Genomic DNA, 25188 nt, shown 5'->3' with positions numbered 1-25188 from the left:
ACTCTACTATTTTTTTTTAATTGCTGAGGGGTTTTTGGGGGGGGTTTTCCTTCCGCCCACAATATTTAATATGTAAAAGAATATGTGATTCTGTTCCATTCTATTTGTAGTTTGTTTGTTTGTTTGTTTTTTTGCACAAAGTCCGCGAGCATTGCCACTTTTCATTTCACTGCACATCTCGTATGTGTATGTGATGAATAAACTTGACTTGACTCTACGACTCTATGACTGTGGGCAACTGTGAGCATAAGGAACAGCAAACCCTATCTCAAAATCTAAATGACTAAATGCAGCCCTATTAATTCAAGTAAGTTTTACATTAAGGTGTACAAGCAGAAATTTAATATTGAATCTGATCAAAAATCCAGCAAGATTACAGCTGGATTATTATAACCAGTCTTGGATTATTATTCCTCTTGTCAAGGAGTGATTTTCACTTCCACATTTATGGAAGTAAGCTGTAGGCGGAGTTCGAGGGCAATAGAGGTTGTGTAGCTGAGACTATGAAGAGATTCAAAGAAATATCTAAACAATTTGGTTTGCTTTCTTTGGAATAAGGAAGATTAAGGAATGATCAGGGGAATGATTGGAGCAAGTTGGTGGAAATAATTGTTTGATAGAGTTAGAGGGTTTAGACTGAGGAGTTGTGCATTAGATATCATTCAACAAACTTTGCTTAGTACATTGGATCCAAAGATAAATGTTGTTACAGAACAAAGAACAAACAAAGCATTGCAACATTAAAGTTTTATTATGTGTTGATGTGACTAAATCTGCTGACCAAAACAACTAAAAGTTAAAGATACACTTTGTACTTTTGGTAATACAGTTAAACATTTCATGAAGAGAATAAACAGTAAAGGGCAAATAGCAACTTACTAGCTCAAAGGGTTTAAATGGCAGAAAATATATTGTAACAAGAAGTGCCATCGTGAGAGTGAGAGTATATTGAATAATACCATTCATGAAAGTGTTTAAGAAGGAACTGCAGATGCTGAAACAATCGAAGGTAGACAAAAATGCGGGAGAAACTCAGCGGGTGAGGCAGTATCGATGGAGCGAAGGAATGGATGATGTTTCAGGTTGAGACCCTTCTTCAGACGAAAGGGTCTCGACCCGAAACATCACCCATTCCTTCGCTCCATAGATGCTGCCTCACCCATTGATGAAAGTGTAGTGCATTAAAAAAAATGTAAAAGGTCACATTCATTTCAGCCTTTTATTTTATTTTATAAATCAATTATACATTTATTTTCTGGTTTTCATCTTCTAATATGTTTCAGGTCTGTGCCCTTCACAATCAGTATAAACTACTTCCTAATATTAAAGAAAAGAACAGATTGTCAGCTGTGAAGCTTCTCTCTGTATTTACTTCAGAAGCACATCACATAGGCCCAGCGGCTCCTCCAAGGTACCGGGCTCTTCCTGGACAGATCCTTCGAGGTCCAGGGAGTTGTGGGTAGTCATTTCTACTGCCTGTGCCAATAGTGAAGCCCAGTGCACCCTGTACTTCCTCCGAGGATTCAGTTCTCCTGCGAGTTCCACTCTTTGGGCTTGCCTGTTTATGGCCAGGTTTCTTCTTAAGTATGGATTGCCTCTTATTTCTTCTTCCTTGTCCTCTTTGTCGGATACAGCTCGCTACTTTATTCCTTACTGAGCTGACTGCCACCTTCAGTAATACAAAGATTAAGTCATCTACTTTGTGGAATGCAGACAAATCTATCAGCACTGATAGAAGCAAAACAATGACAAATTGTAATCTACTTTGACTAGGGTGGTATGGTGGTGCAGCGGTAACGTTGGTGCCTTACAGCACCAGGTTTGATCCTAACTACGAGTGTTGTCTGTATGGAGTTTGTACGTTCTCCCTGTGACCCGCACAGGTTTTCTCTGGGTGCTTTGGTTTCCTCCCACACTCCAAAGACAGGCACATTTGTAGGTTAATTGGCTTCCGTAAATTGTCCGTAGTGTGTAGGATAATAAAGTGGGATAAAATATTCCATGCTGTATCTCTGAACTGAACTAAACCTGACTGGAGATTTACCAGAGAATTACCAGAAGAATTCCAGATATTAGACATTTCAGCAACAATGTTAGACAGGAAAAGCTAAAGTTGTTCTCCTTGGAACAAAGAAGGATATCAGAGATTTGATGGTGCTGCAAGAGACCATGACTGGAATATAGGGAACAAATAAAGCAAACCCATTCCCATTATTGGATGGTCCAAAGAGCAGAGGAATGCATTTAAAATTAATGCCAAGGAATAAAAAGCAAATATGAGGCAAAACAGAATTATTCAGAAAGTTCAAAAGGGAATAGTATGAGCACTTGAGAAATAATAATTTGCAGAGTTAGAAGTGAAGAGCTTGAGAGTTGTGCGGAAGGGATTGCTCTACCAAAACCTAACATTGATTAAATATAATGAATGGCTGTCTTGCTGAGACTGCTGTTTGGTGACTTCTCAAAATTGGCTACAGCATTAAAAAAAAGGTGCATAGACTAAAGAGGAGACCCATGAAGGGTACTAAATCTAGATAATAACCTACCCTTTTGCCAGATCTCAGATCTTCCCTGGTTTATTTGAAGCAGGAGACAATGGTCATTGGACTAGCCAAATGCCAGTGCTGCTTGGTTAGAGTAATGGGTGCAACAGGCAAGAGAACTAAAGGCCAAAGGGAATTAAGTTAAAATAGAGAACAAAATGAATTGGAAAGACATATTATTTTATTAAAAAGTGCCATTAAAATTGTGAAGTCCCATATATTGATTAGTTTCATCAATAGGGAGAACAGAGACGCCGAACAGCTGATTAGCCTTAGATAGACACAAATGCTGGAGTAACTCAGTAGGACAGGCAGCATCTCTGGAAAGAAGGAATGGGTGACGTTTTGGGTCAAGATCCTTCTTCAGACTGAGAATGAAACTAGAGATATAGGAGGGTACAAAGAGCATGTAAGATGTAAAAAGGACAGATCAAAGCAGAATATGATCAGAACATGTACATTGTTTCATTGATGGCTGAGGGGAAGGTGACTATGAGGTATACAAAGAGTAAAATTAACCAGGAGGACAGTGAAACTAGAAGGAGAACCAGGGTTTGCCCTGTCCACCCGCAGACTCCATCATTGGCATATCCTTATTTATAAGACTATCCTCGGTGTTCTTCCTTCATACCTGCAGAAGTATGTAATTCGAAAAAGCACAGGAACTTATCAGCTCCGCTCTGAGGACTTGTTCTTACTAACTGTACCTAAAGTCCGTACTGAACTGAGGAAAAGGGCATTTAGTTATGCTGCTCCCTTCGCATGGAACCAGCTGCAGAATGAACTGAAACTTAAGGAGCTGGTTTCTCTAAACAGATTTAAATCCCTTCTTAATGATGTTGAAGCGGGCTCTTCTGTCTGTACATGCTTTGTTTGATGATGTTCTGACTGTGACTATTTATATGTTCTCTGTTGTTTTTAAATTATTGTCTGTAACTGTGGAACTGTGCTGCTGCCTGTCTTGGCCAGGACTCTCTTGTAAAAGAAATTTTTAATCTCAATGAGACTTCTCCTGGTTAAATAAAGGTTAAATACAAAAAATGAAAAAAAAATAGGGTAGGGAGAGATGGAGAGAGGGGAAATGCAAGAGTTAGAGAAATCAATATTCATACCGCTGGATAGACACAAAAAGCTGGAGTAATTCAGCGGGGCAGGCAGCATCATCTCTGGAGAGGAGAAATGGGTGACTTTTCGGGTCGAGATCCTTCCTCAGACTGGTTAGGGATAAGGGAAACGAGAGATATAGACGTTGAAGTGGAGAGTTAAAGAACAATGAATGAAAGATATGCAAAAAAGTAAAGATGATAAAGGTAACACGCCATTGTTAGCTGTTTGTAGGGTGAAAATGAGAAACTAGTGCGACCTGGATGGGGGAGGGATAGAGAAAGAGTGAATGCCGGGGCTACCTGAAGTGAGAGAAATCAATATTCATACCACTGGGCTGTAAGCTGCCCAAGCGAAACATGAAATGCCGTTCCTCCAATTTGCGTTTAGTCTCACTCTGACAATGGAGGAGACCGAGGACAGAAACGTCTGTGTAGGAATGGGAAGGAGAATTAAAGTGTCCAGCTGGGTTGTACTAACCTTCTTCTGATTAGCTGATTAGCCTTCTTCTCTGCCAGAAACCTGACTGTTCTATATTGTCTATTGCCAGTGCATGCAGTAATGCTGGCAATGTTCCTTCCATGACAGAGATATATGCTTTCCCAAGGCTTACCCCTGGAAGCTTCCATCCTTCAATAAACACACAAAACGTGCCACAACAAACAGATTCCAGCATTTGCAGTCTCTTGTGACTCCATGTATGCCAGTTATTTCAAACATGATTTTCCTAATCAATCTTCGTCTGATCCTTGAAACTCAATCCCAATGACAACTTGTTTTTTCTAATGCCTCCTATCTAGAAAATAACACTAATTGTGGGGGCACTTGTAATAAAAAAACTGACACTGTGCATATGTGGAGTCATTAGAGCAGGAACAAAAACAACAGTCATAGAAGGAGGTTTTAGAGTGAGTTCAAAGTGAGAATGAGGGGTATAGAAGTTGAGAAGCGGATTCCAGAACCTAGGGCCTTGGCAGCTGAATGTATGTCTGCCATGTGTGCAACAATTAAGTCAGATGAGCAAGAAGTCAGATTTATGACAGGACAGATGTCCCAGGGGTTATAGAGTTAAGGGCCTGTCCCACGAGCATGCGACTGCATGCGGTGAGCGCGACCAAACCGGAAGCGGGGGCCGCGTGGAGGTCGAGTGATCCCGTATGAGTTGACATGAAGTTCGAGTGAAGACCGCGAGAAGTTCGCGGTAGGCGTACGCCATCAAGATGCTGCGTACGGCGTCAAGACACTTCGTATGGTATCGAGACGCTGCACACGCCCGTCAAGGCGGTGCGTACGGCCTCAATGCGGCTGCAGGCCGGCAGTCCGTTGCCGCGCGGAATTTTTGGACAGTATCAGTTTTTTGGAGCCCCGCGCGATGTCAGGAACAGCCCCGCACAACTCCATGCGGCTCCGGCGATCGAAGTGGGACTGGCCCCGCGAGGCCGTACGGTTCAAGCGACCACGTTAGGTCACGCTTGCCGCATGCAGTCACATGCTCGTGGGACAGGCCCTTTAGAGGAAGCTCAGAGCTACAGAGACAGGGATGATGGATTATAGAGATGGAAATAATTGTCAAACATTTTGAAATCCCTCTTCCAATGTTTAATGATATACCTCAGCAATTGATTACCTTTGGTCTGTAGAAGTCACAATTCACTTCAACTTTCTCTCGGCCAGGGATGGGTTTTTCGACAGTGGCAGTGCAGAAAGCTTTGGTCTACAAAGGAAAATCAGATGACAGGAAATACTTAGCAAAAAATGCAGCCATTGTTTCCCTTATCATATTCTCTGGTTATATTGTGTAATTTTAAGATTTACTAGACCAAGTGCAGACCCGTTGGGTCTGTTTCCCCAACGGCGTTTGAGGGGGGACCTGCGCCATCACACTCACATTAACCAGCCCCCCCAAACACATCGGTGGGGGGAGGGGGGGTTAGAAGAAGGGAGGGAGGGGAGAGGAGGAGGAGGAAACGGGACAGATTTGGGAGGGAAAGGAAAGTGTGGTAGGGGGTGAGAGAGGGGGATGTGGAGAGAGATATGGGGGAGGGGGAAGATGGGGAGGGAGGGGAGGAGGGAGGGAGGGGGAGAGGGGTGGGGGGAGAGAGGGGAAAGAGTAGGGAGGGAGAGTGGAGGGGGAAGGGAGAGAGGTGGAAGAGTGGGGAGGGAGGAGGAGAGGGGTAGGGGGAGTGATGGAAGAGGGACAGAGGGGTAGGAGGAAGGGGGTGGGTGGAGAGAGGGAAGGGGGTGGAGTAGTGAGGGAAGGGGGGTGGGGGAGGTACCTGCCTTCTCTCCATACCCCCTGATCCCTTTAGCCACAAGGGCCACATCTAACTCCCTCTTAAATATAGCCAATGAACTGGCCTCAGCTACCTTCTGTGCCAGTGAATTCCAGAGATTCACCACTCTTTGTGTGAAAAAACTTTTTCTCATATCGGTCCTAAAAGAATTACCCCTTATCCTTAAACTGTGACCCCTTGTTCTGGACTTCCCCAACATCTGGAACAATCTTCCTGCATCTAGCCTGTCCAACCACTTAAGAATTTTGTAAGTTTCTATAAGATACCCCCTCAATCTTCTAAAATCTAGCGAGTACAAGCCGAGTCTATCCAGTCTTTCTTCATATGAAAGTCCTGACATCCCAGGAATCAGTCTGGTGAACCTTGGTGGTACTCCCTCTATGGCAACAATGCATTTGAGCATTGGGCATTGTGACATCACACGATGGAACGTTCACCAAGTGCTTGTGCTCCTACATAGGCATATGTAAATGGTGCCATTCCGATTGGACATCTGTGAGCATTGGGCATTGTGACATCACACGATGGAACGTTCACCAGGGGCTGGGGTGGGGCTGGTGCTGCTTCTATGGGTGAGAAGCCAGTTTATTTTTGAAATATTGGGTGGGGGGGGAAGGATTTGATTAAAAACGTGTACTTATACACGAGGAAATGTAATGAGGAGCGGATACTTAGAAAGAAAAGTGAAATCTCTACCAAAATGGAAAAGATGGCGATTCTGCGTCTGGTTTCAGAGTTGCAGTGAATCAAAGGAAGAAATGCAGTCGGAAGCCGTACATGTAAATGGATCCATTCCGATTTGACATCTGCGAGCATTGGGCATTGTGATTGGACATCTGCGAGCATTGGGCATTGGGACATCACACGATGGTAACGAATCAAAAGGCAGAAAGGCAGCCGGACTGTAGGCACACAGTTTTATATATTATCTAGACCAAGTGCAGACCCGTTGGGTCTGTTTCCCTAACGGCGTTTGCGGGGGGGGGGGGGGGGGGGGGGGGGGGGGGGGGCTGCAGCATCACACTCACATTAACCACCCCCCAAACACACAGGTGGGGGGAGGAGAGGTGAGAAGAGGGGAGGGAGGGGAGAGGAGGAGGAGGAAACGGGACAGATTTGGGAGGGAAAGGAGAGTGAGTTCAAAGTGAGAATGAGGGGTATAGAAGTTGAAAAGCGGATTCCATTGTATGTCTGCCATGTGTTCAACAATTAAGTGAGATGAGCAAGAAGTCAGATTTATGACAGGACAGATATCCCAGGGGGTTATAGAGTAGGAGGTGAGAGAGGGGGATGGGGAGAGAGACGTGGGGGAGGGGGGGATGGGGAGGGAGGGGAGGAGGGAGAGGGGTGGAGGGAGAGGGGAAGGAGTGGGGAGAGTTGAGGGGGAAGGGGGAGAGAAGAGGAAGAGTGGGAGGGAGGAGGAGAGGGGTAGGGGGAGTGATGCGAAGAGGGACAGATGGCAGGGGGCTGGGGGATAGAGGGAAGGGTGGGTGGGGCGAGGGATGAGGAAGAGGAAGAGGGGGAGAGGATGGGGCTGTGGGGAGGGAGGGGTAGCGGGAGTGGGGAAGAGGGACGGGGAGTGGTTAGAAGAGGAACAGAGGAGGGTAGGGATAGGAAGGGGTGGGGAGGAGAGAGGAAGGGAAGGGAAAGAGAGAGGGGTTGGGGAGGAAGAGGGGTGGGGTAAGGGGAGAGAAGTGGTAGAGTGGGGAGGAGGGGTAGGGGGAGTGGTGGAAGAGGGACAGAGCGGTATGGGGGAAGGGGGCGGGGGGAGAGAGGGAAGGGGGTGGGGTAGAAAAGGAAGGGGGGTGGGGGAGAGAGGGATGCGTGGGAGAGGGAGAGGGGTGATGAGAGGGAAACATAGAAATTAAGTGCAGGAGTAGGCCATTCGGCCCTACGAGCCTGCACCACCATTCAATATGATCATGGCTGATCATCCAACTCAGTATCCTGTACCTGCCTTCTCCCCATACCCCCTGATCCCTTTAGCCACAAGGGCCAGATCTAACCTTCTTAAATATAGCCAATGAACTGGCCTCAACTACCTTCTGTGCCAGTGAATTCCAGAGATTCACCACTCTCTGGGTGAAAAATGTTTTTCTCATCTCGGTCCTAAAAGATTTACCCCTTATCCTTAAACTGTGACCCCTTGTTCTGGACTTCCCCAACATCTGGAACAATCTTCCTGCATCTAGCCTGTCCAACCCCTTAAGAATTTTGTAAGTCTATAAGATCCCCCTCAATCTTCTAAAATCTAGCGAGTACAAGCTGAGTCTATCCAGTCTTTATTCATATGAAAGTCCTGACATCCCAGGAATCAGTCTGGTGAGCCTTCTCTGTACTCCCACTATGGCAAGAATGTCTTTGAGCATGGGGCATTGTGATATCACACGATGGAACGTTCACCAGGGGCTGGGGCTGCTTCTATGAGTGAGAAGCCAGTATTTTTTTAAATATTGGGGGGAAGGGGGGGAGGGGGCTGCGGCATCACACTCACATTAACCACCCCCCAAACACACAAGTGGGGGGAGGGGGGGTGAGAAGAGGGGAGGGAGGGGAGAGGAGCAGGAGGAAACGGGACAGATTTGGGAGAAAAAGGAGAGCGGGGTAGGGGGTGAGAGAGGGGGATGGGGAGAGAGATGTGGGGGAGGGGGGGGGGATGGGGAGGAAGGGGAGGAGGGAGGGAGGGAGGGGAGGAGGGAGGGAGGGGGAGAGGGGTGGGGGGAGAGGAGAGGGGTAGGGTCTGTGTGAAAAATGTTTTTCTCATCTCGGTCCTAAAAGATTTACCCCTTATCCTTAAACTGTGACCCCTTATTCTGGATTTCCCCAACATCTGGAACAATCTTCCTGCATCTAGCCTGTCCAACCCCTTAAGAATTTTGTAAGTTTCTATAAGATACCCCCTCAATCTTCTAAAATCTAGCGAGTACAAGGCGAGTCTATCCAGTCTTTCTTCATATGAAAATCCTGACATCCCAGTAATCAGTCTGGTGAACCTTCTCTGTACTCCCTCTATGGCAACAATGTATTTGAGCATTGGGCATTGTGACATCACACGATGGAACGTTCATCAGGGGCTGGGGCTCCTGCAAAGGCATCTGTAAATGAATCCATTCCGATTGGACATCTGTGAGCATTGGGCATTGTGATTGGACATCTGCGAACATTGGGCATTGTGACATCACACGATGGAAACGAATCAAAAGGCAGAAAGGCAGCCGAACGGCAGCCGGACGGATAGCACGAGAGTTTTATATATTAACTAGACCAAGTGCAGACCCGTTGGGTCTGTTTCCCTAACGGCGTTTGCGGGGGGGGGGGGTGAGAAGAGGGGAGGGAGGGGAGGGGAGGAGGAGGAAACGGGATAGATTTGGGAGGGAAAGGAGAGCAGGGTAGGGGGTGAGAGATGGGGAGAGAGATGTGGGGGAGGGGGGATGGGGAGGGAGGGGAGGAGGGAGGGATGGGGAGAGGGGTGGGGGGAGAGAGGGGAAAGAGTGGGGAGGGAGAGTGGAGGGGAAGGGGGAGAGAAGTGGAAGAGTGGGGAGGGAGGAGGTGAGGGGTAGCAGGAGTGATGGAAGAGGGACAGAGGGATAGGGGGAAGGGGGTGGGGGGAGAGAGGGAAGGGGGTGGGGTAGAGAGGGAAGGGGGGTGGGGAAGAGAGGGATGGGAGAGGGGTGAGGAGAGGGGGAGGAGAGAGTGGGTGAGAAGTGGAAGAGTGGGGAGGGAGGGAGGGGCAGAGGGGTAGCGAGAGTGGTAGAAGAGGGACGGGGGAGTGGTGGAAGAGGGACAGAGGGGTAGGGGAAGGTGTGGGGGAGAGGGGGGAAGGGAGCGGAAGAGAGAGGGGTGGGGGAGGGAGAGGCGTCGGGTAAGGGGATAGAAGTGGAAGAGTGGTGAGGGAGGGGTTGGGGGAGTGGTGAAAGAGGGACAGAGGGGTTGGGGTAAGGGGGTGGTAGAGAGGGAAGGTGGGTGGGGGAGAGAGGGATGGGTGGGAGAGGGAGAGGGGTGAGGAGAGGGAAACATTGAAACATAGAAATTAAGTGCAGAAGTAGGCCATTCGGCCCTTCTAGCCTGCACCACCATTCAATATGATCATGGCTGATCATCGAACTCAGCATCCTGTACCTACCTTCTCTCCTTACCCCCTGATCCCTTTAGCCACAAGGGCCACATCTAAGTCCCTCTTAAATATAGCCAATGAACTGACCTCAAATACCTTCTGTGGCTGAGAATTCCAGAGATTCACCACTCTCTGTGTGAAAAATGTTTTTCTCATCTCTGTCCTAAGAGAGGGAAGGGGGGTGGGGGAGAGAGGGATGGGAGAGGGAGAGGGGTGAGGAGAGGGAGAGGGGGAGAAGAGAAGGGGGAGAGAAGTGGTAGATTGGGGAGGGAGGGAGGGGTAGAGGGGTAGCGGGAGTGGAGGAAGAGAGACGGGGGAGTGGTCACATACTAAGCACGCGCCTCCACAAACAGATGAGCGTCTTCTTGAATGGAGAGCGCGTGGCCGCCTCCACAAACAGTCACACACACTGAGGGCCCGCCCCCACAAAAAAATAGTTTATGTGGAAGGGGAGGAGGAGGGTGGAGAGGGAGAGGGGGAGGGGGGGGGGGAAGCGGCTGGGGGAGAGAGATGAAGGGGGGGGGGAGTGGTTGGAGCGGGCGTGCATGAGTCGAGAGAAGAGAAAAGGGCAGAGAGAGAGAGAGGCTGGTACAACAACAAAAAAGCTGGATACACTCAGCGGGTGCAGCAGCATCTATGGAGCGAAGAAAAAGGGCAACGTTTTTGGCCGAACCCCTTCTTCCGGGTTTCGGCCAAAAACGTTGACCATTCAATTCGCTTCATAGATGCTGCCGCACCCGCTGAGTTTATCCAGCTTTTTTTATGTCTACCTTCGATTTTCAGCATCTGGAGTTCCTTCTTAAAGACAGAGACTGTGCACAGTAAGGGAATGAGGAGGGAGAGGGGGAAGAGTGTGGAGGGAGGGGCAGAGTGGGATGGGAGGGGGAGAGGGGTGGGGGGAGAGAGGGGAAAGAGTGTGGGGGGGGGAGGAGGGGAGAGAAGAGGAAGAGTAGGGAGGGAGGGAGGGGGAGAGGGGTAGCAGGAGTGGTGGAAGAGGGACAGGGGGAGTGATGGAAGAGGGACCGAGGGGTAGGGGAAGGGGTGGGGGAGAGAGGGGAAGGGAGGGGGAGACAGGGGTGGAGGAGGGAGAGGGGTGGGGTAAGGGGAGAGAAGTGGGGAGGGAGGGGTAGGGGGAGTGGTGGAAGAGGGACAGAGGGGAAGAGGGCGGGGAGAGAGGGAAGGGGGTGGGGTAGAGAGGGAAGGGGTGGGGGAGAGAGGGATGGAAGAGGGGTGAGGAGAGGGAGAGGGGGAGGAGAGAAGGGGGAGAGAAGTGGCAGAGTGGGGAGGGAGGGAGGGGTAGCGGGAGTGGTGGAAGAGGGACGGGGGAGTGGTGGAAGAGGGACAGAGGGGTAGGGGAAGGGGTGGGACAGGGAGGGGAAGAGAGAGGGGTGAGGGAGGGAGAGGGGTGGGTAAAGGGGAGAGAAGTGGAAGAGTGGGGAGGGAGGGGTAGAGGGACTAGTGGAAGAGTGACAGAGGGGTTGGGGAAGGGGGCAGGGGGAGAGAGGGAAGGGGCTGGGGAATAGAGGGAAGGGGGTGGGGTAGAGAGGGAAGGGGGGTGGGGGAGAGAGTGATGGGTGGGAGAGGGAGAGGGGTGTGAAAAGAGGGAAACATAGAAACATAGAAATTAAGTGCAGGAGTAGGCTTTTTGTCCCTTCGAGCCTGCACCACCATTCAATATGATCATGGCTGATCATCCAACTCAGTATCATGTACCTGCCTTCTCTCCATACCCCCTGATCCCTTCAGCTACAGGGACCACATCTAACTCCCTCTTAAATACAGCCAATGAACAGGCCTCAACTACCTTCTGTGCCAGTGAATTCCAGAGATTCACCACTCTCTGTGTGAAAAATGTTTTTCTCATCTCAATCTTCAAAAATCTTGCGAGTACAAACCGCGTCTGGGGCTGATTCTATGGGTGAGATGACAGTTTTTTTTTAAATATTTGGTGGGGGGGGGGGGGGGGAGGATTTGATTAAAAATGTGTACATAAACCCGACGAAATGTAATCAGGAGTTTCTATAAGATCCCCCCCCAATCTTCTAAAATCTAGCGAGTACAAGCCGAGTCTATCCAGTCTTTATTCATATGTAAGTCCTGACATCCCAGGAATCAGTCTGGTGAACCTTCTCTGTACTCCCTCTATGGCAAGAATGTCTTTACTCAGATTAGGAGACCAAAATTGTACGCAATACTCCAGGTGTGGTCTCACCAAGACCCTGTACAACTGCAGTAGAACCTCCCTGCTCCTATACTCAAATCCTTTTGCTATGAATGCTAACATACCATTCGCCTTCTTCACTGCCTGCTGCACCTGCATGCCTACTTTTAATGACTGGTGTACCATGACACCCAGGTCTCGTTGCATCTCCCCCTTTCCAAACACACAGGTGGGGGGAGGGGGATGAGAAGAGGGGAGGGATGGGAGAGGAGGAGGAGGAAACGGGACAGATTTGGGAGGGAAAGGAGAGTGGAGTAGGGGGTGAGAGAGGGGGATGGGGAGAGAGATGTGGGGGAGGGGGGGATGGGGAGGGAGGAGAGGAGGGAGGAGGGGGAGAGGGGTGGGGAGAGAGGGGAAAGAGTGGGGAGGGAGAGTGGAGGGGGAAGGGGGAGAGGTGGAAGAGTGGGGTGGGAGGAGGGGAGGGGTAGGGGGAGTGATGGAAGAGGGACAGAGGGGTAGGAGGAAGGGGGTGGGTGGAGAGATGGAAGGGGGTGGGGTAGAGAGGGAAGGGGTGGGGAGAGAGGGATGGATGGGAGAGGGAGAGGGGAGACGAGAGGGAAACATAGAAACATAGAAATTAAGTGCAGGAGTAGGCCATTCGGCCCTTCGAGGCTGCACAACCATTCAATATGATCATGGCTGATCATCCACCTCAGTATCCTGTACCTGCCTTCTCTCCATACCCCCTGATCCCTTTAGCAACAAGGGCCACATCTAACGCCCTCTTAAATATAGCCAATGAACTGGCCTCAACTACCTTCTGTGCCAGTGAATTCCAGAGATTCACCACTCTGTGTGAAAAATGTTTTTCTCATCTCGGTCATAAAAGATTTACCCCTTATCCTTAAACTGTGACCCCTTGTTCTGGACTTCCCCAACATCTGGAACAATCTTCCTGCATCTAGCCTGTCCAACCCCTTAAGAATTTTGTAAGTTTCTATAAGATACCCCCTCAATCTCTAAAATCTAGCGAGTACAAGCCGAGTCTATCCAGTCTTTATTCATATGAAAGTCCTGACATCCCAGGAATCAGTCTGGTGAACCTTCTCTGTACTCCCTCTATGTCAACAATGTATTTGAGCATTTGGCATTGTGACATCACACGAAGGAACGTTCACCATTGGCTCGGTCTCCTGCAAAGGCATATGTAAATGATCCATTCCGATTGGACATATGTGAGCATCGGGCATTGTGACATCACACAATGGAACATTCACCAGGGGCTGGGGCTGCTTCTATGGGTGAGAAGCCAGTATTTTTTGAAATATTGCGGGGGGAGGGGGCTGCGGCATCACACTCACATTAACCACCCCCCAAACACACAGGTGGGGGGAGGGGGGGTGAGAAGAAGGGAGGGAGGGGAGAGGAGGAGGAGGAAACGGGACAGATTTGGGAGAGAAAGGAGAGCAGGGTAGGGGGTGAGAGAGGGGGATGGGGAGAGAGATGTGGGGGAGGGGGGGATGAGGAGGGAGGGAAGGAGGGAGGGAGGGGGAGAGGGGTGGGTGGAGAGAGGGGAAAGAATGGGGAAGGGGGAGAGAAGTGGAAGAGTGGGGAGGGAGGAGGAGTAGGGTCTGTGTGAAAAATGTTTTTCTCATCTCGGTCCTAAAAGATTTATCCCTTATCCTTAAACTGTGACCCCTTGTTCTGGACTTCCCCAACATCTGGAACAATCTTCCTGCATCTAGCCTGTCCTACCCCTTAAGAATTTTGTAAGTTTCTATAAGATACCCCCTCAATCTTCTAAAATCTAGCGAGTACAAGCCGAGTCTATCCAGTCTTTCTTCATATGAAAGTCCTGACATCCCTGGAATCAGTCTGGTGAACCTTCTCTGTACTCCCTCTATGGCAACAATGTCTTTGAGCATTGGGCATTGTGACATCCCACAATGGATCGTTCACCGGGGCTGGGACTAGGGCTGATTCTATGGGTGAGAAGCCAGTATTTTTTGAAATATTGGGGGGGGAGGGGGGGGGGGACAGCGGCATCACACTTACATTAACCACCACCCAAACACACAGGTGGGGGGAGGGGTGAGAAGAGGGGAGGGAGGGGAGAGGAGGAGGAGGAAACGGGACAGATTTGGGAGAGAAAGGAGAGCGGGGTAGGGGGTGAGAGAGGGGGATGGGGAGAGAGATGTGGGGGAGGGGGGGATGGGGAGGGAGGGGAAGAGGGAGGGAGGGGGAGAGGGTTGGGGGGAGAGAGGGGAAAGAGTGGGTAGGGAGAGTGGAGGGGTCGGGGGAGAGAAGTGGAAGAGTGGGGAGGGAGGATTAGAGGGATAGGGGGAGTGATGGAAGACGGACAGAGGGATAGGGGAAGGGGGCGGGGGGAGAGAGGGAAGGGGGTGGGGGAGAGAGGGATGGGAGAGGGAGAGGGTGAGGAGAGGGAGGGGGGAGGGGGGAGGACAGAAGGGGGAGAGAAGTGGAAGAGTGGGGAGGGAGGGAGGGAGGGAGGGGTAGAGGGGTAGCGGGAGTGGTGGAAGAGGGACGGGGGAGTGGTGGAAGAGGAACAGAGGGGTAAGAGGAAGGGGTGGGGGAGAGAGGGAAAGGGAGGGGAAGAGAGAGGGGTGGGGGAGGGAGCGGGGTGCAGTAAGGGGAGAGAAGTGGAAGAGTGGGGAGGGAGGGGTAGGGGAAGTGGTGGAAGAGGAACAGAGGGGTAGGGGAAGTGGGGTAGAGAGGGAAGGGGGTGGGGGAGAGAGGGATGGGTGGGAGAGGGAGAGGGGTGAAGAGAGGGAAACATAGTAACATAGAAATAAAGTGCAGGAGTAGGCCATTCGGCCCTTTGAGCCTGCACCACCATTCAATATGATCATGGCTGATCATCCAACTCAGTATCCTGTACCTGCCTTCTCTCCATATCCGCTGATCCCTTTAGCCACAAGGGCCACATCTAACTCCCTCTTAAGTTCCGATTGGACACAGGTGAACATTGGGCATTGTGACATCACACAATGGAATGTTCACCGGGGGCTGGGGCTCCTGCAAAGGCATATGTAAATGAATCCATTCCGATTGGACATCTGTGAGCATTGGGCATTGTGACATCACATGATGGAACGTTCACCAGGGGCTGGTGCTGCTTCTATGGGTGAGAAGCCAGTTTATTTTTGAAATATTGGGGGGGGGGGGGAGGATTTTATTATAAACGTGTACTTAAACACGACGAAATGTAATGAGGAGGGGATACTTAGAAAGAAAAGTGAAATCTCTACCGAAATGGAAAAGATGTCGGCGATTCTGCGTCTGGTTTCGGAGTTGCAGTGAATCAAAGGAAGAAATGCAGCCAGCAGCCGTCCATGTAAATGGATCCATTCCGATTGGACATCTGCGAGCATTGGGCATTGTGATTGGACATCTGCGAGCATTGGGCATTGTGACATCACACGATGGAAACGAATCAAAAGGAAGAAAGGCAGCCGGACGGATGGCAAGCAACAGGCACACAGTTTTATATATTAGATAGACTAGACCAAGTGCAGACCCGTTGTGTCTGTTTCCCCAACGGCATTTGCGGGTTGGTGGGGGGGGGGGTTGGGGGGGCTGCGGCATCACACTCACATTAACCACACCCCAAACACACAAGTGGGGGGAGGGGGGTGAGAAGAGGGGAAGGAGGGGTGAAGGAGGAGGAAACGGGTCAGATTTGGGAGGGAAAGGAGAGCGGGGTAGGGGGTGAGAGAGGGGGATGGGGAGAGAGATGTGTGGGAGTGGAGGGGTGGGGAGGGAGGGGAGGAGGGAGGGAGGGGGAGAGGGAGGGGGAGAGGGGTGGGGGGAGAGAGGGGAAAGAGTGGGGAGGGAGAGTAGAGGGGGAAGGGGGAGAGAAGTGGAAGAGTGTGGTGGGAGGGGTAGGGGGAGTGGTGGAAGAGGGACAGAGGGATAGGGGAAGGGGCGGGGGGAGAGGGAAAGGGGTGGGATAGAGAGTGAAGGGTGGGGGAGAGAGGGATGGGTGGGAGAGGGAGAGGGATGAGGAGAGGGAAACATAGAAACATAGAAACATAAGATTCTATAAGATCACCCCTCAATGACCCCTGTGACCCCTGCTGGTGCAAAGGCATATGTAAATGGAGCCATCCCGATTGGACATCTGCGAGCATTGGGCATTGTGACATTACACGATGGGAACGAATCAAAAGGCAGACAGGCATCCGGACGGACGGCAGGCGGCAGCCACAGACTTTTATATAATAGATAGAAGATAGATAGATAGATAGATAGATAGATAGATAGATAGATAGATAGATAGATAGATAGATAGATAGATAGATAGATAGATAGATAGATAGATAGATAGATAGATAGATAGATAGATAGATAGATAGATAGATATTCTCAACATTACACTTAAAGATAATGTTTCCTCCACAAATCCACACAGGAAATTTTGAGGTCGAATTATTTTGGAAATATTGAATTACGGGCCTGTACAGCATCAATACTTACACGAGATGCAAATGTTCCTTCATTCACTGGACAATTTGGAAGAGGAGAGGTTTTAGCACATGCAGTTCCCTGGATGACAAATTCAACAAATATTTTTTTCCCGGCAAGCATCTGAAAAAAGGACAGGTCAACATTTATTCAGCCATAAATAACAGTGGAATAACCAAATCAAATTATTACATCAATCATTTTGGAAACATTCGGCAAAGGTTTTTTTTTAAGTCTAAATAAATGCCAGCAGCAAGTTTAATCGTACATTTAATTGTAATTTTCAAAATTAAATTTCTGATATTTATACAAAGTGCTACCAACACCATGACAACAATCACCATTTCCCTTGTGGCAGGTGGGACAATGCATAGTTTTTGTTCTGGCTTCTCTGCTATGCCAGAATTGGATCAGATCTTTAACCTGTTGTTGCCACATGTCTAACTGTACAAGCTGACCTTAAGTTGGGTGATGATCTCAACAGGTTGCTATTTAAATACAACAATGGGTTCTTGTGAGCTGGGGGTGGGGGCATCTGAAATCTACATAGTCTTGTAATTCCTTCTATTTCCCTACTTCTTTTCCCATATTCCTACAGATTTAATTTTTTATTACTAAACATATGCCAGCAAATGTTGACATCAAACTTACCTGGGAGGAAGCTTTAGTTATTTTCTTTACTGCAAAATAATTTGTCCTGTTGCTGTGTCGGTTGTATTTTTTCAGCGCTGCTGCAACAGCGTGGCTGGCATCTGTATGATTTAGAGCAATACGATGTGGGCAGGAAGGGCACCGGCTCAGAACCATGTCATCAGAGTCTGTAATGAGAGTACAAAATGCAGCAAACTTTTGTTTTACCTTTATAGAAACATAGAAAATAGGTGCAGGATTAAGCCATTCGGCCCTTCGAGCCAGCACCGCCATTCAATATGATCATGGCTGAGCATCCAAAATCAGTATCCCTGTTCCTGCTTTCTCCCCATATCCCTTGATTCCTTTAGCCATAAGAGCTAAATCTAACTCTCTCTTGAAAACATCCAGTGAATTGGCCTCCACCGCCTTCTGTGGCAGTGAATTCCACAGATTCACAACCCTGCGTGAAAAAGGTTTTCCTCCTCTCAGTCCTAAATGGCCTACCCCTTATTCTTAAACTGTAACCCCTGGTTCTGGACTCCCCCAACATGGGGAACATTTTTCCTGCATCTCGCCTGTCCAATCCCTTAAGAATTTTATATGTTTCTATAAAATACCCTCTCATCCTTCTAAATTCCAGTGAATATAAGCCCAGTCGATCCATATAAGCCCATTCGATTATATTCATAGTCATATTTTCTGGAGTGAATAAACAAAGTACAGGAGAAACTCAATTGGTCAGACCGCATCTGTGGAGGGAATTGGACAAAAGAAAGATCTGAAGAAGGGTCCCAATCTGAAACATTGTCTGTCTACTTCCTTTCACAGATGCTGGCTGACCTGCTGAGTTCCTTCAGCAGTTTTTTTTTACTCATGTTTTCAGCAGCTGCAGTCTCTTACGTCATGCAATATTTTCTTTAGGTAAATTATGGAAACACTAGTCTTAAAAGAAATGTTTTGATCAATGATGCTTCTTAACAGGCAGATGCTAATTATTCTTTATTTACAAAGACAAATGGTCTTCTAATATTGATACTATTTAAAATAGACCTCAGGGGCAAATTTTTCACACAGAGGTAAATGGATAGGAAAGGTTTGGAGAGATATGGACTAGGCCCATGCAAGTGGAACTAGCTTAATTAGGCAACTCGATCCACATGGAGAAGATGGGTGAAAGTGCGTGTTTCCATGCTGTATATCTCTGTGAATCTATGACTGTGACTCTATTCTTCAGTAGTTAGTAACAAGTGATATCTATTAGACTCCATTAAAGAAGATGACAGTAAGATATGGAGACTACAGTACTTCAAGTCAAGTCAAGAGTGTTTTCATGTCTTGTGTCCAAGATAGAACAATGAAATTCTTACTTGCAGCAGCACGACAGAATATGTAAACATAGTACACTATAAATAATATAATAAATGAGAAAATAAAGTTCAGTGTGTATGTGTACAGTACGTACACATTAAAAAAAAACCATAATAGTGCAATAAAAATAATTTTAGAATAACTTTTATGAACTGTGACAGCAGCAATCTCCATAAATCGCTCCCATTGACATAGATGCCACCATATTTGACAAAAGTGGAATGAATGCATTAATTCAAGGGAAAGCTAAATGAAGAAAGCAATAGAAGGTTACTTTGGTGGAGTTGGATAAAATTGGATATGATAGACACAATAATCACATCTTGTCATGTGCCAGGCTGGATGTTTTATTTCTGTGCCATATATCCTTGGTTAGTTATAGATAGGATCATCAGAGGATGTTGCTGTATGTGGCCTTGAGAGAGGTGTCTCATAGCCTCAGCTACAATCTTCATAATGAATAAACTAGCCAAGATTTAACATGGAAAGACTGGAGAAAAGCTACTTTGGGCATGTCAGGCACCATTAAAAACAAGCAACTGCTTGACTCAATATAATACCCATTCTATTTGGGGGGGGGGGGGGGTTTGGAATTAACTATTAAAATACAACAAGGGGATAACCAGCAAACAGTAACTTATTGGTTGCTGAGTTATTTTGTTACTGAATCTGTCAGGGTTAAGTTTTAGTTGTCAAATACCATTATCACATTTGTTCAGCTGAATAAAGATGGCATTCACAGACATCTCTGACTCACCTGGTGATATCAAGCACCAGTATCTCTGGACCTCGATGCATCTGGATGTTCTACTCATTTGTAACTGCATTTTACAGTCACCAGAAATCTAACAGGAAATAAGTCCATTATTATTTATTTCTTACTTAATTGTCATGGCGTACTTATATTATTTTAAAGGCTGCAATGCAGTGTAAAATATGGAAATAGATAACAATGAAAATGTTTTGCTCTAAACAAACAGTTGGAGGAATTCGCAGGAACAGGTAACCTCAGTCTGAAGAAGGGTCCCAACCCGAAACATCATCTGTCCCTTTCCGCCCACAGATGCTGCCTCACCTGCTGAGTTCTTCCAGCAGTTTGTATTTTCTTCAAGATTCCAGCATCCAGTCTAATGGGTCTCCAACTTGTTTGATCTCCTTTTTGCCACAAGGATGCCTGATCTCCAACTAGCATTCAGCTAAAATATTGGTACTAACCATTGCCTCTTACTTCCATTCTCAGCTTTACAATATCTAATATCTGGGATTACAATGAAATGGAAGCAACATGATCAAGGTGACCCAACCCCAGCATCCAGTGTGACTGACTATGGAGTGCTCAATGTACGTAGCTGGGAGAAAGTGTGGAGAGCCATGTTGTAAATCTTGTACATCATTAAACAAGTTACTGCTTCTGGGTTGTTCTGCCAAGACTGGGCTCCATGCAATGTCCATCAACAGGCGTGCTGATAGATTGACCTTCCAGAAAGCCTTAGAGTTTCCTGTTTGACATTTCATTTGCTGACATCTGGGCTTTGCTGCAGTTTCAATGGTGGAATGGTAATGTTTCCCAATTAAGAAAGGACAGATTTGTTGGGTTTTCCATTTCATATCATTCTTCAGTTTACTTTGCCGGTAGAGTTAGGTGAGACAAAGACCAGGTTAGACTTTCATTCCTCAACAGTCCGAGTTTGTCAACAGCTATTACTATGAAGCACATGTGACTAGTGTGCTTGACGGAGATCAACATTAGTGAAAGTATTCACCTCGCAGAGAGGATTGGGGGCGGGGGGATCCTTTGCTAATTTCCAAAGGAAATAACAAATAACAAATGACTCAAAGAATGCAAATGGCTGCATGAATATTGAAATAAATGTATTTACTTTACTAATGAGAAAATGTAGTAACTAGTCAGCAAGGAGGTAACATTGGAAGTTAATCCAGGGCAGCACCTTCACAGTGAATGGCAGGGCTCTGGTGAGTATGTAGAGCAGAGGCAGCTCAAAGTGCACGTACATAGTTTTTTAATAGGATTGTCAAGAAGGCTTTAGGCATATTGGCCTTCGTCAGTCAAATCATTGAGTACAGAAGTTGGGATGTTTATGCTACAATTGGTGAAACCACATTTGTAGTATTGTATTCAGTTTTGGTCAGTCTGCGAAAGGAATGATGTTGTTAAATTGGAAAGAGTGCAGTGAGGATTTACGAGGATGTTGCCAGGACTTGAGGGCCTGGGCTTTAAGGAGAGGTAGGGCAGGCTACGACTTGATTCCTTGAAGCACAGGAGGATGAGGGGTTATCTTATAGAGGTGTGTAAGACCATGAGGGGAATAGATCGGGTAGGTGCACAGAGTCTACAACCAAGTGGGAGAATCATGAACCAGAGAACATAGGTTTAAGGTGAGAGGGGAAAGATTTAATAGGAACCTAAGTGACAACTATTTTGCACAGATGATATATGGAACAAGCTGCCAAGGAGGTAGTGAGGGAGGTACTATAACATAATGTAAAGGACATTTGGACTGGCACATGAATAAAAATGATTTAGAGGGATATGGGCAAAATTCAGGCAGGTGGGACTATTATAGATTGGCGACCTTAATCAGCATGGGCAACTTGGGCCAAAGGACCTGTTTCCGTGCTGTATGACTAAGATAAGGAGATAACATTAGAATTGAAAAGGGCATTATACAATATGCCATCAGGTTAAAATGATGTCATTACAGATACGTTACAGTTACAAAAATTAAGGGAGCAGTAAGGCAGCAGTAAAAATTAAATGAGCAGGAAATTTGTAACTTTGTAAGCGCCCTTTAGAGGTGACTATTTGCATACCTTAGGTACGCAAGCAAAGAATTTCACTGTGACTTGTCACATGTGACAATAAAGTATTCAATTCAATTCAATTAATTTAAAAGAGAGGGGTAAGGGCAAATCTCTGGAATACTTTACCCCAAAAGGCTGTGGAGACCAGACTATTAGTAGTATTTTAAGTGTAAATGGAAACATTTTTGAAAGATTGGGAAATTGAGGGTTTCCAGGGAAGTGGCACAGAGGAGGGTTTGAGGTGGAGGCGAATATATCAGAATCCTGCTTCCAATTTGCAAGTTTTCATTGTATCTGGCTTTAAATTAATAAGTATTAAATTGCATGTTAGATAATCTGGTTCAGTTTGGGTCTAAATTTGAAACGCCTTATTTTGGGATTAAGATAACACCTGTTGTGGCATCAGTGTAACTTCAACCCTCACTTGACACCACAACTGCAGTTGATGTTAAAGTGAGTGATTCTTTCACACAGACGGTTGTGGGGATTCAGAATGAGGTCGTGGAGTTAGTTGAGAGTTAACTGATTCAATTTGTAGGCATGGATGCTTACTAAAGGGGCAGCTTTTTCATGTATAACACTGAATGTCAACTTTTAAAAACATTCAAAAGAGAAACTTACAGCTTCGGGACCAGATGGCACTTCACACTCTCCCACAGGTTTAGGATTCAATGAGTGGCACCTGGTTTCCAGTATCTCAAATTCAATGTACACAAAAGGTATACCTTGCTTCTGAAAGACAAATGAAAATGTAAAGTGACATGAAATTAGTCCCTTCCCACCCCCACACTGACCTTTCTGACCTGGACCTCCTCTTATGTCAGAGTGAGGCCCAGCGCGAATTGGAGGAACAGCATCTCATATTTTGTTTGGTCAGCTTACACCCCAGCAGTATGAATTCTTTAAGAATGATTTCTCTAATTACAAGTAACCCCTGCATCCTTTTTCTCTCCATCCCACCCCTACCCTAGTCCTGCTTAGTTTCACTATTTGTATCTAATCATTATCACCGCTTCCACAGCCAACAATGGACCATTGTGGACTCCACCTTTCCTTGATCATTGTTGCTGGCTTTGATTTGTTCTTTTCCTACCTTTAATTAATTTGTTATTTGTACCTTTTTATGCGTTGAGTTTCCCTCTCCCCTGAATCTCAGGCTGAAGAAGGGTCTCAACGCAAAATGTCACCTATTCCTTTTCTCCAAAGATGCTGCCTGACCCGCTGAGTTACTCCAGCATTTTGGGTCTCTCTTTAATCCCTTCTCATCTGTTTTTGCAGTGAGGTTGCAAATTCTTGTTGTGGATTTGCATACGTAAAATTAATAAATAAATTAATTGTCTCTGATATCATCAACCAGCTATCAACCTACAGTTTTAATTCACCTGCACATTTTCTGCCACACCTTACCTTAACAAACGAGGAATAAATTGCTGATTCCATTCACTGCCTCTTATGGCACTTTCATGCACAACCGTAGCTGCATCATGAATATTCCATAGCAACAATGAGCTTGTTCCATATACCCACTATCCCCTCTGTGAAGAAGTTGCCTCTCATGTTCCTATTAAATATTTTCCCTCTCATCTAAACCTGTGCCCTCTGGTTCTCAGTTCCTCTACCCTTACATTCACCCAATCTATTTGCCTCATGATTTTATACATCTTTACAAGATCAACCTTCGGCCTCCTGTGCTTTAAGAAATAAAGTCCTAGCCTGCCCAACATCTCCCTTTAGCCAAGGCCCTCGATTCTGGCAATAACCTCACAATTCTTCGCTGCATCCTTTCCAGCTTAATTACATTATTCTTATAGCTCGGGCCCGATCCACCTGTCGAACAACCGCGCCACCGACGACCAGAACGACGACCGAAGACCAGCACGCTCCCCAGTAGGCCTGAGTTGCCCCACAGGTCTTCCAGGGGATTGCGGAGAAGCCGGGCGGCGAGGCATGTCTAGTCCGAAGGAGCCTCAGCAGTGGCAGCGATGGGAGCCTCAGCGGTGGCGGTGATGGGAGCCTTGGCGGTGAAAGCTGGTGCCTCGGCGGCAACGTGGTGTTGAGTGTAAGGGGGGAGGGGAAGACAATGAGCACCCGGTGTGGGGGGACCGTCATGAGGGACGGTGGGAGAACAAAGGGGGACCCGGAATGGGGGGCACTCTAGTTTAAAATCCTCTGTCCAGGGGATAAGTCTCTATTTGTTTGTTTGACAGTTCATTTGTTCAGGTGAAGGAGCTGTGCACACGGCAGCCAGCCAACAGTCGCTTGTCTTTCTCTTTTTGTTTTCACTTTTAATTTCAAGTTCTTATGTGTTGTGACTGTCGGCGGACCAATTTCCCTCCGGGGATGAATAAAGTTTTATCGTATTGTATCGTATCGTATCGTATCGTATAGCAAGATGACCAAATATCCCAAGTGTGGCCTCACCCACGATTGCGAAACTGTAAAATAATGTCCCAACCTCAACACTAATTTCCCTGACTGATGAAGGCCAATAGACCGAAAGCATTCTTAATCATCCTACTTACCTGTGACACCACTTTCAGGGAACCATGTACTTACATTCCTAAATCCTTCTGTTCTCCAACATTCCCCAGAGCCTTACCATTCACTGCGAAGATCCTGCCCTGGTTTAACTTTTCAAAATGCAACAACTTGCACTTATCCGAATTAAACTCCATTTGCTGTTCCTCAGTCCACTTGCCCATCAAGATCCTGCTGTAATTCTTAATAACCATCTTCACTGTCTATGATACCACTTATTTTATTGTCATTTGTAAACTTATCAATCACGCCCTCAACTTGTACATTCTCATCCAAATTGTTGCGATAGATGGTAAACAGCAATGTGCCTAGTGCTGTTCTGTGAGGCACACCATTAGTCACAAGTCTCCAGCCCATAAAACAACTTTCCACCATTACACTCTGCTTGCTAACAAGTCCCATCCAACACCACTCTCTGCCTCCGACCATAGTCATAGTCATTTCCTGATCAAAATGTATAATAACAAATAGCAGCTTTATTCCTGCCGTAAATGTCAGGAAAGGGTGAAAGCGCACAGCAGATCTGTCAGCTGCTGGAAAAGGGGAATGGTAGATGATCAATTCATGGGTGAAAGAAGGTTTGCCAGCAGTGCCAGCCTCTGGAATGCCCCGACGTTGCTGTGCTGACCAATCATCACCATGTTGGCATCAGTGTGATAAAAAAAATCATCAATGCTCTTCCTGTTTCAGGAATGTTTTCGGGGCGCATCCATGTGCCATCACTCCTGTGCTGCCCTCGTCCTGTAATAAATTAACCAAGCTCAGCACTTCATACTCACCTCTCGATCTTCCTGGGCATTTTCAACTTTGTTCAGCACGTACTTGTATCCCTCTGGCTGGTCAGCATTTATGTGATCCACTGCCAGCTCTGCTGCCTTCACCACCCTCTGCTCACTGCAGGAAAGGGCTTTGAAGGAAGTTGCATGTGAGGAGTGGAAGAACTGACTGCCCACCACAAGCACAAGCAGCAGCTTCATGCTATCTGAAAGCAACGATGATGCTCCGAGCTGCATGACTTGTGAGGGACCCCACGAGTGGTCACTCCAACATCGGGAAACCCGCTGAAGTAGCGGCAGGAGTGCAAATATCACTTATTCAGCATTTTTCCAAATGCAATCAGGTTTG

At 47.2% G+C, this 25188-nt stretch overlaps 1 protein-coding gene across 1 annotated transcript; it reads right to left on the bottom strand.

The window, feature by feature from the left end:
* Positions 1 to 1195: 1195 nt before the first annotated feature.
* On the bottom strand, positions 1196 to 25188 carry LOC116980005 (fetuin-B-like). Its single transcript, XM_033032059.1, has 7 exons — positions 24843 to 25188; positions 22147 to 22257; positions 19460 to 19547; positions 17353 to 17519; positions 16714 to 16824; positions 5275 to 5361; positions 1196 to 1669 (listed from the first exon to the last, which is right to left on the bottom strand). Exons 1-7 carry the CDS (start codon positions 25074 to 25076, stop codon positions 1385 to 1387), a joined length of 1083 nt encoding a protein of 360 aa, XP_032887950.1. The 5' UTR covers positions 25077 to 25188; the 3' UTR covers positions 1196 to 1384.

Source organism: Amblyraja radiata, chromosome 13 (assembly GCF_010909765.2).
Source record: "Amblyraja radiata isolate CabotCenter1 chromosome 13, sAmbRad1.1.pri, whole genome shotgun sequence".
NCBI lineage: Eukaryota > Metazoa > Chordata > Chondrichthyes > Rajiformes > Rajidae > Amblyraja > Amblyraja radiata.
Note: the sequence above shows the minus strand (reverse complement) of the source record. Positions and strands in the feature narration are given on the sequence as shown.